This window comes from Nicotiana tabacum, unplaced genomic scaffold (assembly GCF_000715075.1).
Source record: "Nicotiana tabacum cultivar K326 unplaced genomic scaffold, ASM71507v2 Un00002, whole genome shotgun sequence".
NCBI lineage: Eukaryota > Viridiplantae > Streptophyta > Magnoliopsida > Solanales > Solanaceae > Nicotiana > Nicotiana tabacum.
Window position 1 is genome coordinate 1,437,387 of NW_027438240.1, and position 14,014 is coordinate 1,451,400.

The 14,014-nt window shown below is 36.9% G+C and overlaps 1 protein-coding gene across 1 annotated transcript; it reads right to left on the bottom strand.

Moving 5' to 3' along the window:
* Positions 1-101: 101 nt before the first annotated feature.
* On the bottom strand, positions 102-8,509 carry LOC107760752 (phosphatidylinositol 4-kinase gamma 3-like). The gene is made up of 3 exons (XM_016578854.2): positions 8,291-8,509; positions 1,397-2,788; positions 102-702 (listed from the first exon to the last, which is right to left on the bottom strand). The coding sequence occupies exons 2-3, from the start codon at positions 2,756-2,758 to the stop codon at positions 325-327; spliced, it is 1,740 nt and encodes a 579-aa protein (XP_016434340.1). The 5' UTR covers positions 2,759-2,788; positions 8,291-8,509; the 3' UTR covers positions 102-324.
* Positions 8,510-14,014: the final 5,505 nt, after the last annotated feature.

Sequence of the window (14,014 nt, forward strand, 5' to 3'; positions counted from 1 at the left end):
TCAGTAATGCATGACACTTGCTTCCTTGGCTGGTTGCACCCCCAATAGAGGCAAGAGAAAGGGAAAAAGAGAAAATACATTACAATATCTCCGACATCTGCTAGCTATAGTAGGATATATTTATCAAGTCATAGTACCACAATAAGCAAAACCTAAAACATGCCAAGTTATAGGCCCTTATCTGTAAGCAGGAAATTGTATGAACACCGAGTAATGCATAAAGACGCATTGAGAACTCGGGAAATAACATATGCACAAAAATCTACATCTTCAAACATTTTTCTTAATCAGGTTATTCACAAAAAATCTACATTTTCATGCGTTTTACTTAATCAAGTCATCAAGGTGTCGATCCATGACCATCGAAATAGATTGCAAGAATGCTGCCTCACTTGTTTCTGGGAGCACACCCTCTTGTGCTTCTTCAACTATCTGCTCAATGACAGATTCCTTCTTTAGTGTCTCCCTACACATGATTCTTCCAATAGCAAAAGGTGTGAGCCCTCTTTTTGCACCTTTCTTCAGAAGCATAGATGAGATACGAAGTACGCGTGCACATGCAAGGGATAGGGTCCAGCCATGAAACTTCAGAAGTTCAATGTCTTTCTCGGCATCAAGAGAGTTTATGTAAGCAATTGTTTCGGCAGAGTAAGGTTGTTGTGCTTGGGGCCAGTACAGCCAGTCAAAAGTACAATCTTCAAACTGCAGCGGGAAAGGCAAAAAGGAGAGGATGGGAAAATGAGAACAAAATCACTATCAGAAAAGATGAAATGCAGAGCATAAGGACATTTTCTGGATTAATGCAATCACATTCCATAAGCCGGTAGGCAACACAAGAAGCATACGAGTAATAGATCACTACCCACAAAAACAACTCAATTCTTCCCCCATCACATTTGGTCTGCTTTCAAAGAACATTAGACATATTTAAACAGAATTCCTGCATAGATGCTTGCGACTAGACCAAGAAACCTATCTTAGCAGCCCTCAAGCAAACTTATAATTTGGTTATGACTGAATCAACACCTAGCATACCATGATCTAGAGTGAACAAGCAAGGTGATGCATACCAGGGATTTCCTGTGACACACTCTGAACCTATATCATAGTCCTCATAGAACAAACTATATGTTAAAACCTATCAAGAAAATATATACATCACCACAGAAGTCATAAAGAAGCCTGAAATAGATCCAGTAAAGGAATCAGCAGATAAGTTAATTAATACCCACATCATCATTGGGTAGATCTTGAGAAGCCAGGATATTTACAACAACTACAACATATTCCGACTTGCCAAATTTTGGGAAATAAAGAAAAGCTTTACGCATATGCCATCCAGGATTACTATGTGCTTCTATTGGTAAATCCAAGGCTGCTGAGTCAAGACACTTACATTTTCAGGCAAGCAGTAGCCATGATCAATTGGAATAAGCACAAGCTGACCATCCTTATCATCTTTCTGAACCAAAATGTTTCCCGCGTGCCTATCTGCATTCGCCAACCTTATGTCCAGCACTGAGATCCTGTGTACATCATCAACAGGAAAAGCACGAGGACCAAGATCCTCACAACTTCCACAGTTTTTCATGAACATCTGCAGTGACCCAATCTTAAGACACCCGGATGAATATTCACAACCTTCTACATAATTAAAACCGGTATGGAGACACTTGACCATAATTGTGGGAGGAACTCCAGCAAAACCCTTCTCATCGCTACAAGTTGAGCGAGGTCCCGACTTGGGATGATCCAAAATGTATGCTGCAACCTCCCTTAATGCCCCTTCTCCTACACGTGTGCCCTTCTTCAATCCCTCACCATCTACAGACAATGGCAGCCCCCGGGGATTATTCGCAGCCATAGGCTCCTCATCTATTGGTTTAAAAACAGAGACATAATTCTGACCACATGAATCTAGCATGAAATAAGCACCCCCTGATCCCTCAGAAGACCTAATTGGTTGGTGACCCATCTCTATGCCGTCGAAAGTGCTACCAATCAGCTGCTTAACCACAGGTGATAGTGTGATCTTAGGGTTAACAATCAATGGTTCCAAAATAAAACTTCTCGGCACGGTATTGAGTGGGACAACCTGAATACTCTCTTGTAGCTTCTCTACTGCATCAGCCCCATTCTCATCTGATGATGCTACAATCGAAACTTCAAAATCTTTTTGCACTGCTCTAGCCTGTACTTTAGCTGATTTACGCACCAGCAAGTGAAGAACTGCATCGTTGCTTTTACAAATATCATCTATCAGCCTCTTATCTTCTAATTCTTCGCCATCAAATATTAGTTCCTGTTCCTTTAGATTACAAAAACCCTTCCTCTTCTTTGCAATCTGCTGTTTCACATAACCAACATTTCTCTTTCTCTCCACATGGAACTCAAACTCCTGACCACACACTGTCCTAACAGTAATTGCTTGTAAATCAGACAGACGAAGAACCAAATGCAAAATGTTGCAATCAGCGACTCCATAGTCCCTCACACAGGAATTGTTCCGAGCCAACTCCCTGCCTTCAAAGACAAGCTTCTGCTTCTTCACAAAGAAACCTTTGTATGTCTGGATTCTTAATTTCACAGAAGCAATAGAGTCGGATTCCTTAACACGCAAGGGAATTACAGAACCACCCACGGTCAGAAAGATCAAGATTGAATCATTCGACCAGGAACCATGTTGGGCTGACAAACAGCCGGCTAAGTTCAAATTATCCTCAAACACAGGACTCAGAGCAACACTAGCAATAGACATTGTTCCTTAAAAAGTAAGGACTTCTTTCCCCTACAAATCAAATTTTACTCATCAGAGTTGGGATATGATCAATAATTGCAAGCCATCATACTTGATTAACTAGTTGACAATCAAAAGTCACAAATATATTTAAAAATGCTAAAACCTTAGAAATTCACAAGTTGCCGCTAAAATTAACAGCAGCAATTACAGATTTAAACAAATATGCCCTCAATAGCCAAAATTGGAGATAGAAAGAGCAGAGACATGGAATTGAAGGTACTGCAGCAAAACACTTAATGTCAACAGTAAATCAACACTAGAACTAAGGTCCAATTTCGAACCACCAAATCAGACATCAGCTCACCAACTCTTGGCCATTTATCTAACACCACCATGATAACATCAACTATTTATTCATTTAAATCCATGAGAAGGATTTCCTTTTCTTCTTCTTTTTAATTTATTAATTAGGGTTTAAGATTTTCGTTTTCGGACTAGACTTGGACATTGAAACAGTGAAACAAGCACTAGTTAGTACGGCAGTATCATGAAGTTTGTATCAGTTTGTTTATCAAATTGCTGCTATTTCAACTTTTATACTCGAGAAGCACTGTTCTCTAACAAATCAACTGTTGATATAGAGTTCATTTTGCGGTCAACAAAAGCAGATCTAAAAGCTAACCATTTCAATTCTCGATAGATGTTGAGATACTGATTCTATTGGCCTATGTAGGGCTGTATTTTGTCCCGGGCCCGGGCCTTAGTGGGCCTAACGGGCCGGGCCTCGCGGTCCCGGGCTTCGTGGTCCCGGGCTCTGGCGGTCCCGGGCCTGGCGGTCCCGGTCTTCGTGGGCCTAATGGGTGGAACCGGCCCGTGACGGGCCTAAGCCCACATGGTCCTGTGCTTAACGGGCCGGGCTCGTGGGCTTCGCGGGCCTAGCGGGTTTTTTTTTTTTTTTAAAGACAATTTCTTGTAGTATCATGGCTATATTAATATGTAGTATATATGTATATCTAATTATTAAAGTGCTTGACGAAAAAGAAAATAACAAAACAATAGTAAAACACTAAATTGTCATGCATAAATATCACTTCTTGATATTATATTGTATCTTATGTATATATATTCTCTTATATATTTTCTTTTAGTATATATATTGTATCTTATGTATATATTGTAGCTTATAAATATATTTTCTTGTAGTATATATATTGTATATTATGTATATATTGTAGCATAATATATTTTCTTGTAGTATATTATATTGTATCTTATGTATATATATTCTCTTATATATTTTCTTGTAGTATATATATTGTATATTATGTATATATTGTAGCATAATATATTTTCTTGTAGTATATATATTGTATCTTATGTATATATATTCTCTTATATATTTTCTTGTAGTATATATATTGTATATTATGTATATATTGTAGCTTATAAATATATTTTCTTGTAGTATATATATTGTATATTATGTATATATTGTAGCATAATATATTTGCTTGTAGTATATTATATTGTATCTTATGTATATATATTCTCTTATATATTTGCTTGTAGTATATTATATTGTATCTTATGTATATATATTCTCTTATATATTTTCTTGTAGTATATATATTGTATCTTATGTATATATTGTAGCTTATAAATATATTTTCTTGTAGTATATATATTGTATATTATGTATATATTGTAGCATAATATATTTTCTTGTAGTATATTATATTGTATCTTATGTATATATATTCTCTTATATATTTTCTTGTAGTATATATATTGTATATTATGTATATATTGTAGCATAATATATTTTCTTGTAGTATATTATATTGTATCTTATGTATATATATTCTCTTATATATTTTCTTGTAGTATATATATTGTATCTTATGTATATATTGTATCTTATAAATATATTTTCTTGTAGTATATATATTGTATATTATGTATATATTGTAGCATATAAATAATTCTAAGTATAGACAAAGAAATATTGCGAAAAGAAGCTCATGGGTAGAAGCAATAAATTTTATTACCAAAAAATGACATATCTTTCTTAGTCATCCTTCCCCCAATGGAATGAGCACAACAAGGTACTAATACCACCATTAGAAGGAAAAAAACTAAGGAAGATGTGCCAAAATACAAGTTACATATTATTCTATGTATTATCTCTAACAAATCTCATAAATCCTTCAAGGTTCGGAGGAGGTTGCGTTGGTGGTGGTGGAAAAGAAGCTTGTTCATCACCACTTCCGGGCGAAGCCGAATCCTCCGTAAGTTCCGCTATCATTTCTTCATAAGCTTCATCTATCGCCGGTTGTGCTTCTGCAATTCCAAAGTTTCTTCTTTCCGAGCGGATCCAATCTCTAAACAATACTGATTTTTCCAAGCTATCCCTCATAGACGCTCTATGATCACCTATTTGCAGTCTTGCTTGACTGAAAGCGCTCTCTGATGCAACAGTTGAAGCTTGAATTGATAAAATATCCCGAGCCATCCTTGCAAGAACAGGAAAATGTTTTTCCCTTGCCTTCCACCATTCCAAAAGATCAAAAGAGCCGTCTGGATTCTCCTTTTCAAGTCCCTGAGACAAATAAACTTGAAGCTCATTTAGATGTGAAGTTTCATCATAATTTTCACCTTGAGACCCCCTGAACTCCGTCCAAGATTTAAGAGCTTTTAAGCCCGCAACTCTTTTAGAGGATTGTGAGCTAGACGAAGTAGGGGTTGGAATAGTTGGCCTAGCATGCTCTAAGGCAAGTTGATAAGCATTATAAACTGTTTGAGCGTTAATCTTAATTGAAGCTTTTGCATCTGCAAGTGTCGCAATTTCCTCATTTGAAAGATCTAAAGCCTTATAAATATTTGAATACCAAAAATGAGGACCTCCCAATTTCATTGTAGGATTTAGCATTGCAGCAAGACCATAAATAGGAGGGATAGGAAAAAAATATTTTTTAAACTTTTGTTTCATTTCATTTATAGCAAGTTCATAAATATCCCCACCCTCACTAAATTCAACAAACAAATCAGATAGTGCTGCAATATAAACTAAACAGTTTGAAATAGTAGGATAATATTGCCCAGAAAATGCATTTGTTGCAATTTGAAAATGTTCTAAAAAATCTAAAAGAATTTTAACATTAGTCCAATCTTGAGTGGTAAGCATTTCATCATCATCTTCACCACCTACCCGAGAATTAAACGTTGCATTAATTGGGTTTCTATATTCATATGCTACTACTAAACTTTCGTACATACAATTCCATCTAGTCGGGCAAGGTTTAGGAACCTTTCTTTCTCTAAGGCCATATTCATCACATTTTTTAAAATACTCTCTAAGTCTACTTCTACGGTTTGAATAAAAAAGCCAATTAAGAGCCATTCTAACCTTTTCAATTTCTATGTTTAATATTCGCATACCATCACCGACAATTAAATGATAAATATGACAAATACATCTAACATGGAAAATATTAGTAAATGCAGGATTTAGTGTTGTTGTAAGCATGCCTATAGCACTGGTGTTACTAGAAGCATTATCCATTGAAATTGCCATTATTTTATCGCTAAAGCAAAAATATCTACAAATATCTGCAACAGTGTTAGCTATAAATTTACCTGTGTGACGCGAATTAATTATTCTATATGCAATTATGCGTTTTTGCATTATCCATTCTTCATCTATCCAATGACTTGTAACAGTTAGGTAATCACAATCATTACCACTTCTACCAATATCAGTAGTAATAGAAATCCGATTAGGTATATGAGTAAATAAATAACGCAAATATTGTTCATATTCATGTTTGAATTTATAAATATCACTCTTAACTGTTGCGCGAGGCCAACCTTTATAAGTAGGATTAAACACTCTTCTAATATAATGAACCCAATTGAATTCCAAACTAATGATGTTTCTAAGCGTTTAGCAGGTTCTCTATTAAAAGTAGGAGTTTCTACAGGTGGGTCGACCGGTGCATCACTTGGGTTATTAAGAGGACTAGTAGGTGTATCATCTAAATCCGGTGCTTGAGTTTCATCATCATCCTCATTTTCCTCATTATTTTCTAAGATGGTTTCATTAGGATAAAGAGCATTCATAATTTCATCATCTAATCTATCACCTGGTGCAACATTATGATAAAATTCACTATCGGTAAATTGAAAACAAGGGTGATCACTATCAAGAATTACGGAAGGAGGAGGACGTCTAGGTTGGCGACTACTTTCAACTTGCTTATCTTTTCTAGGTCGGGGAGCCGGGGAAGGGTAGTTGGTTGGCCACTACTTTCACCGGTTTTATCTTTTCCTTTACCAAACATTTTTTTCAAAGTAAATGCCATATTAATTATAATTATGCAAACTAAACCACACAAAAATATATTATAAAAACGTAAGAGTTGAAACGAGTTTACCGGATTGCCGAACAACTTCTTGAAAATTGAAAATCGTTGAACACTTGAAAACTTCAATTCAACAACTTCACAATTTTTCACGAAATTTCAACAATAAATTAAGTAATTGTAGTAGAGAGATTGAGAGAGATTGAGAGATATTGAGAGATATTGATGAATTGGTGAATAAAAATGAAAGAATGAGGGGGTATTTATAGTTGAGAAATGGGGAAAAGTGTAATTATATAAAGTTTGGGGTTAAAATAAAGTTTGGGGGCCAAATGGCCATTTTTTTAACTTAAAAAACGGTCATATTTTCAGCCCAAACGGCTAGATTTTAAATATGGCCGTTTGATTTTTTTTTTTTTTTTTTTTTTTTTTTTAAAATAGCCGTTGGGCCCGCCAGGCCCGCCAGGACCGGCCCAGGCCCGCCTGCCGGTCCCGGGCCAAACGGTCCCGGGCTCGTGGGCTCAACCATGGAGACCAGCCCGTGACGGGCTCAGAGGCCCACCAAGACCGGCCCACCCAGGACCGGCCCACCAGGCCCACCAGGCCCGTTAGGACCGCGGGCCCGGTCCGGTCCGGTTCAGGCCCGGCCCACCGAGCAGCATTAGGCCTATGGTTCTTTTTATGAACCCCTGGCTACTATTTGGTTTCATTACTCTTTGTTACTGGATATTGGCTCCATTTCTTTGATACTCTGGAGAACTAGTTAATATATTACCACAATCAAATTTCACTCATCAACCACAAGATTAATTATCCAAAACAATCAAAATCATAATCAGTCAGTAAATCACCCAAAACTTTTACTATTCAAAAATTGCAAATAAAATTAATAGCAGCAACAATAGATTTCAAACAATTATGTCCTCCAATAACCAAGAATCCAGAACAATAAAAGCAGATACAATGGAACTGAAGGTAATGCAACAAAATCCAAAGTGTGAGCAGTAAACCAGCACAAAAACTAAGGTTTAATTAAGTCCCAAATCAAACATCATCAGCTCAAAAAGCCACAAACACTTAGCAATTTCTCAAATCCCACCAACAAGAAAAAGGGATTCTGGTGTTTAAGCAGAAACAAATACACACTAAACTATGGAAAATATGAAAGAGAAAAATGTGAATTACTTACCAGAAAGAAAAGAGAAATCAAAGCAAAACTTGAACTTTTTGCATACAAAATAGAGGGACGATCAGCTTTTTCCGCCGCATCAGCTTTGTAAAGACTAATGATCTTTTCTCCTCTGTAGTTTTTTCTTCCTCGGTGACAGACAAAGGAGTAAGTAATGATATTATCGCAGGGTCCCCCGTGCAATATATAGAAATGGAAATGGGACACCCATGCTTTGACACTCTTTAACCGTAAGTAACGGGTTTTATTTGACGCCGTCACTATTCTAGAACTTTACTACTCCTATTGTTCACCATTTTAAATTTTGCTTTTTAAATCTTTTATCGAATTGCTTATAAGCTCATTATATAGAATTAGATATTATAGGCTGCAAGCAAAAATAAGGTAATTGAATCGTGCCACAGTTCAAAAGTTTAATTAGAAGAGCCTGTTAGTCCCGCCAATATTGCTGTATTTGTAAATAATAATTCTGCAAAATATAAGTTAACGTAATGAAACAGTAATTAATTCGAGCCCACTGAATTCACAGTGTTTCCTTAAGGAATTTAATCCCCTCCTAGTACCCAAGGTAATGGATTATTTCCTCCCAGGATAGAACGAATCACACACTGGTGTAACGGTACTTCAAACCCTAGTGTTTCAGCGTACACAAAGTTCGGTAGCAAATCACACTTACAGTTGTTTTGTTTGAAGTTAAAAACAATGCAGAACGAAGGAGTAGAAACTCAGAAAATCATATGAAAATATTGAGAGGAAGGAGTGCAATGTATAGCCAAATCCGTTGAGCGATTTTCAGTTTGTTGGGCTTGTGTATTGTGTGTGTCTTTCTTCAACAGCTGCTGCACATATATATAGCAGCCAGTGTTGAAGAAGACCAATCGTCCACCCTCTATGGTGGAGTAAGCATTAGCTTGTTTGTGGAGCAAGCACATTCATGGTGGGAAGAGCATTAGGTGGCTGCCAAATAGTCAATACACGGATTGGAAAATATCCGTTATAAATGCGGATAATCTTACGTTAATATTTACTATTAACAAATAAATTTTGTCCAAAAAATTAATCAATCAATCGATCATTTGACCAAATCCAAATCCAAATCCAAATCCAAAGCCGAAGCCGAAGCCGTAGCCGAAGCCGAGCCGAGCGAGCGACGACGACGACGGCGCAAGGCTTGCTTTCTTCTTAACTCTTTAAGAGCTACAAGAAGAGCAATTATATATATACCCACCAAAAATCTTTTCCTCTTCCAATATGGGACAATGTCTCATTGTCAAGAGGGGAAAACTTAAAATTTTACTCAAAATTTCATTTTTTCTCCATTTCCCATTCACCCTCATTTTAAGACTATTTCATCTTAAAAACAAAACCTCAATAATCTCCCACATGAATGGGGAATGGCTATATCACGGAAGTATGCATGGAAAAACTGTGTGATTTACAAGCAAGTATTAATCGCATCTAGATAAGTAGGTTTCCCTTTGAACTTTCCGTAGTAAACTTATGTCGGATATACTCGATCAATCGGTAGATTTGATATCTTTGAACCGTCGATCTTTTGTGTATACCTAGACAACCATAAGTCACACAATCAACCCTTAACCATCTTTGGTTCTCATTGTTGTGTTCGTTTCAGCCATGAACACCGCCTGATTTCATAAGTGCATAGAGAACTGGCCTTACAAAGTTCTCCTTGAAGCGGCTAACACTTCACACTTACATAGGTGATTCCTAAACGTGTCATCCTGTAGATACACTATTTGATATACTCCGTATCAAATTTAGAAATCATTAAAAAGCCTTAATGCTTTATCCTTGGTACTGAACATTGTCTCATCACGAGAACGGACTAAAATTTTATTTGACAATGTTGATCCGTCATTAATGACTTTGTTTGATCTCCTTGAACCTAGATCTTGGGATCTCCAGTCTTCTAGGTAGAGTTACCGCCACAATGACTTGTTCTCGGTCATAGCCCCATTCCCCTTAATGATTTCTCAACTACCTCTCTAGTTAGGCCTTTTGTAAGTAGATCCGACACATTATCACTTGACTTTACATAGTCAATTGTGATAATTCCTCTAGAGAGTAATTGCCTAATGGTTTTATGTCTTTGTCGTATATGACGAGATTTACCGTTATACATAACGCTCCCAGCCCTTCCAATTGTCGCTTGACTATCACAATGTATGCATATTGGTGCCAACGGTTTGGGCCAAAATGGAATGTCTTCCAAGAAATTTCGGAGCCATTCAGCTTCTTCACCGGCTTTATCTAAGGCTATGAATTCAGCCTCCATTGTAGAGTGGGCAATACATGTTTGTTTGGACGACTTCCAAGATACCGCTCCTCCACCAATAGTGAATACATATCCACTTGTGGACTTAGAATCAGTTGAACCGGTGATCCAATTTGCATCACAGTATCCCTCAATCACCGCAGGGAAATTACTGTAGTGCAATTCAAAGTTCTGGGTATGTTCTAAATATCCCAAAACTCGTTTCATTGCCATCCAATGAGATTGGCCTGGATTGCTCGTATATCGACTCAGTTTACTTATAGCACAAGCTATATCTGGTCGTGTACAATTCATGATATACATTAAGCATCCCAACATACGAGCATAATCCAATTGTGATATGCTTTGGCCTTTGTTCTTTGCTAATGCAAGATTCACGTCAATTGGAGTCTTTGCAACTTTAAAGCCCAAGTGCTTGAATTTTTCAAGTACTGTCTTAATATAATGAGATTGTGACAATGCCAGACCTTGAGGAGTCTTATGGATCTTAATTCCCAGAATTAAATCAGCAACTCCCAAGTCTTTCATATCAAACTTGCTATTGAGCATACGCTTAGTAGCATTTATGTTGGCAATGTCATTACTCATTATCAGCATATCATCCACATATAGGCAAACAATGACTATGTGATTTGGAACATTTTTAATGTACACACATTTATCACATTCATTTATCTTAAAACCATTTGACAACATTGTTTGGTCAAATTTCGCATGCCATTGTTTGGGTGCTTGTTTTAGTCCGTAAAGAGACTTAACAAGTCTACATACCTTCTTTTCTTTACCTGGAACCACAAACCCTTCAGGTTGTTCCATGTAAATTTCTTCCTCCAACTCTCCATTTAAGAAGGCCGTCTTAACATCCATTTGATGAATTTCAAGACCATACACTGCAGCTAATGCTACTAACATCCGTATGGACGTAATTCTTGTAACTGGAGAGTATGTATCAAAGTAGTCTAGACCTTCTCGTTGTCTATACCCTTTGACTACGAGCCTTGCCTTGAATTTATCAATAGTGCCATCATCTTTGATTTTTCTCTTAAAAATCCATTTAGAACCCAAAGGTTTATTTCCAGGAGGAAGATCAATCAATTCCCATGTATGGTTGTTCAATATGGATTCTATTTCACTATTGACTGCCTCTTTCCAAAACAATGATTCCGAAGAAGTCATAGCTTCTTTAAATGTTTGAGGCTCATTCTCCAATAAGAAAGTCACAAAATCTGGTCCAAATGAAGCAGACGTTCTTTGACGTTTACTACGTCTTGGATCCTCCTGATTACATGTACTTTCTTTTGTTTCTTCCCGAGGTCGTTTAGATCCTTCACCAAACGACTCACATTTCTTTTTATACGGATATATATTTTCAAAGAACTCAGCATTATCTGATTCTATAACCGTATTATTATGAATGTCGGGATTTTCTGATTTATGAACCAGAAATCGATATGCTTTACTATTTGTCGCATATCCTATGAAAACACAATCAACGGTTTTTGGTCCTATCTTTACCCTTTTGGGTTTAGGAACTTGCACTTTTGCCAAAAACCCTCACACTTTAAAGTAATTCAAGTTGGGCTTCCTTCCTTTCTATTTTTCATATGGAATGGATTGTGTTTTGCTATGGGGCACTCGATTTAATATTCGATTAGCCGTAAGAATGGCTTCCCCCCACAAGTTCTGTGGCAAACCAGAACTTATCAACAACGCATTCATCATCTCCTTTAATGTGCGATTCTTTCTTTCCGCAATCCCATTAGATTGGGGCGTGTAAGGGGCTGTTGTTTGATGAATAATTCCATATTCTAAACATATTTCTTCAAAAGGAGATTCATATTCACCACCCCTATCACTTCTTATCATTTTTACTTTCTTGTTAAGTTGCGTTTCAACTTCATTTTTGTATTGCCTGAATGCGTCTATTGCTTCATCTTTACTATTCAGTAAGTAAACATAGCAATATCGAGTACCATCGTCAATAAACGTTATGAAATACTTCTTTCCACCGCGAGATGGTATTGACTTCATGTCACAAATATCTGTGTGAATTAAGTCTAAAGGATTTGAATTCCTTTCAACTGACTTATAAGGATGTTTAACATACTTAGATTCCACACATGTTTGACATTTTGATTTTTCGCATTCAAACTTGGGCAGTACTTCCAAGTTAATCATTTTCCACAAGGTTTTATAATTGACATGACCCAACCGTACATGCCATAAATCATTTGACTCAAGTAAGTAAGAAGAAGCTGAAATATTATTATTGTTTTCCACAACCATTACATTCAGATTGAAAAGGCCCTCGGTGAGGTAACCTTTTCCTACAAATATTTCATTCTTACTAATGACAACCTTGTTGGACACAAAAACGCACTTAAAACCGTGCTTAACAAGAAGTCCAGTAGAGACTAAATTCTTTCTCATTTCGGGAACATGTAGGACATTGTTCAAAGTCATGACCTTGCCAGAAGTCATTTTCAGAAATATCTTCCCATATCCTTCAACTTTTCCTGTTGAATCATTTCCCATATAAACTCTCTCTCTGGGTCCAGCAGGAGCATAAGTAGCAAAAGCCTCTCTAACTGCACAAACATGGCGAGTGGCTCCTGAATCAAACCACCACAGTTTAGGATTTCCCACGAAGTTACATTCAGAAAGCATGGCACACAAGTTATCAACATCATCATGGTTTACTACCATGTTTGCTTGACCCCTTTTCTTGTCTTTCTTCGGAGCACGACACTCAGTGGATTTGTGTCCGGTTTTCCCATAGTTGTAGCAGTTTCCACTGAACCGCTTCTTGCTTGGGTTGTATTTCGGACCAGAAGCCTTCTTCCTCTTTTTGTTATCTTCAACAATATTTGCTCCCATTATTGTTGAATTTCCACGGCCTCTCCTTTCAGCAGCTTTATTGTCCTCTTCGATTCTCAACCGAATAATGAGATCTTCAAGGGACATTTCCTTTCGTTTGTGTTTCAAATAATTTTTGAAGTCCTTCCACAATGGAGGCAACTTCTCAATCATTGCTGCTACTTGGAATGCTTCATTGATGATGAGACCTTCAGCAAGTAGATCATGAATAATCACTTGCAATTCCTGGACTTGGGTAATAACAGACTTGATATCTACCATTTTATAGTCCAAAAATTTTGCGGCAACGAATTTCTTCATCCCGGAATCTTCAGTTTTATATTTCTTTTCAAGCGCATTCCACAATTCTTTTGACGTCTCCACGCTATTGTATACATTATATAGAATATCATCCAGTCCGCTAAGAATATAATTCTTGCATAAAAAATCAGAATTCTTCCACGCTTCAATCACGAGAAAGTGTTCATTCTCTGGAGTTTTATCTGGCAGATCAGGAACATCTTCCTTGATGAACTTCTGTAGACATAACGTAGTTAAGTAGAAGAACATCT

What these genes read in the sequence shown, in the direction of transcription:
- LOC107760752 (XM_016578854.2), bottom strand. Translation starts at nt 2,758, where the DNA reads ATGTCTATTGCTAGTGTTGCTCTGAGTCCTGTGTTTGAGGATAATTTG. An exon ending in GCTACTGCTTGCCTGAAAAT is followed by an intron (nt 703 to 1,396) that starts GTAAGTGTCTTG and finishes TTCCCGCTGCAG; the next exon opens with TTTGAAGATTGTACTTTTGA.